Raw genomic sequence first — 410 nt, forward strand, 5'->3', positions numbered from 1 at the left:
CCACACTCAAACACCATGAAATGCTTACCTTGCAAAAGTTGCAGACATCACTGGAGACTGACAATGGAAGATATACTCTGGTGTTTCTTTCTTAAACTTGGTATTCCATACAAGAGCAACACCATCAGGATCATGAGGGGAGTCCTCATTGTTGTTGTAGCTGTCCAAATACATTTACTTCCATCAATTACAAGTTACAAAAGGCTGGAAATCGTCATAAAAATATCGGACGTAACCAAGTACAGTTATACGTATATCATCTTTAAAGCTTGACTTCTAACCTGGCAACAAGAAGTTCTGGGTACTGAGGAGACCAGTCCATGCAAGTGATGCAGCGGTTGCGCGACCATCGTTCATCATAGAACCAGCGATTCAGAGACAACTTGACACCTCCATTCTCATTTCTGCAT

At 41.7% G+C, this 410-nt stretch overlaps 1 protein-coding gene across 42 annotated transcripts in view; it reads right to left on the bottom strand.

The window, feature by feature from the left end:
* The window catches only part of LOC119593093 (cytoplasmic dynein 1 intermediate chain-like), a 47,628-nt gene that overhangs the window by 4,576 nt on the left and 42,642 nt on the right, over positions 1-410 (bottom strand). For all 42 annotated transcript variants that reach the window (XM_037942026.1, XM_037942056.1, XM_037942053.1 and 39 more), the window contains 2 exons: positions 282-404; positions 29-160 (listed from right to left, as the gene is read on the bottom strand). In XM_037942026.1, coding sequence (XP_037797954.1) covers positions 29-160; positions 282-404 — 255 coding nt within the window. The remainder of the gene's footprint in view (positions 1-28; positions 161-281; positions 405-410) is intronic.

This window comes from Penaeus monodon, chromosome 31, assembly GCF_015228065.2.
Source record: "Penaeus monodon isolate SGIC_2016 chromosome 31, NSTDA_Pmon_1, whole genome shotgun sequence".
NCBI classification, from domain to species: Eukaryota; Metazoa; Arthropoda; class Malacostraca; order Decapoda; family Penaeidae; genus Penaeus; species Penaeus monodon.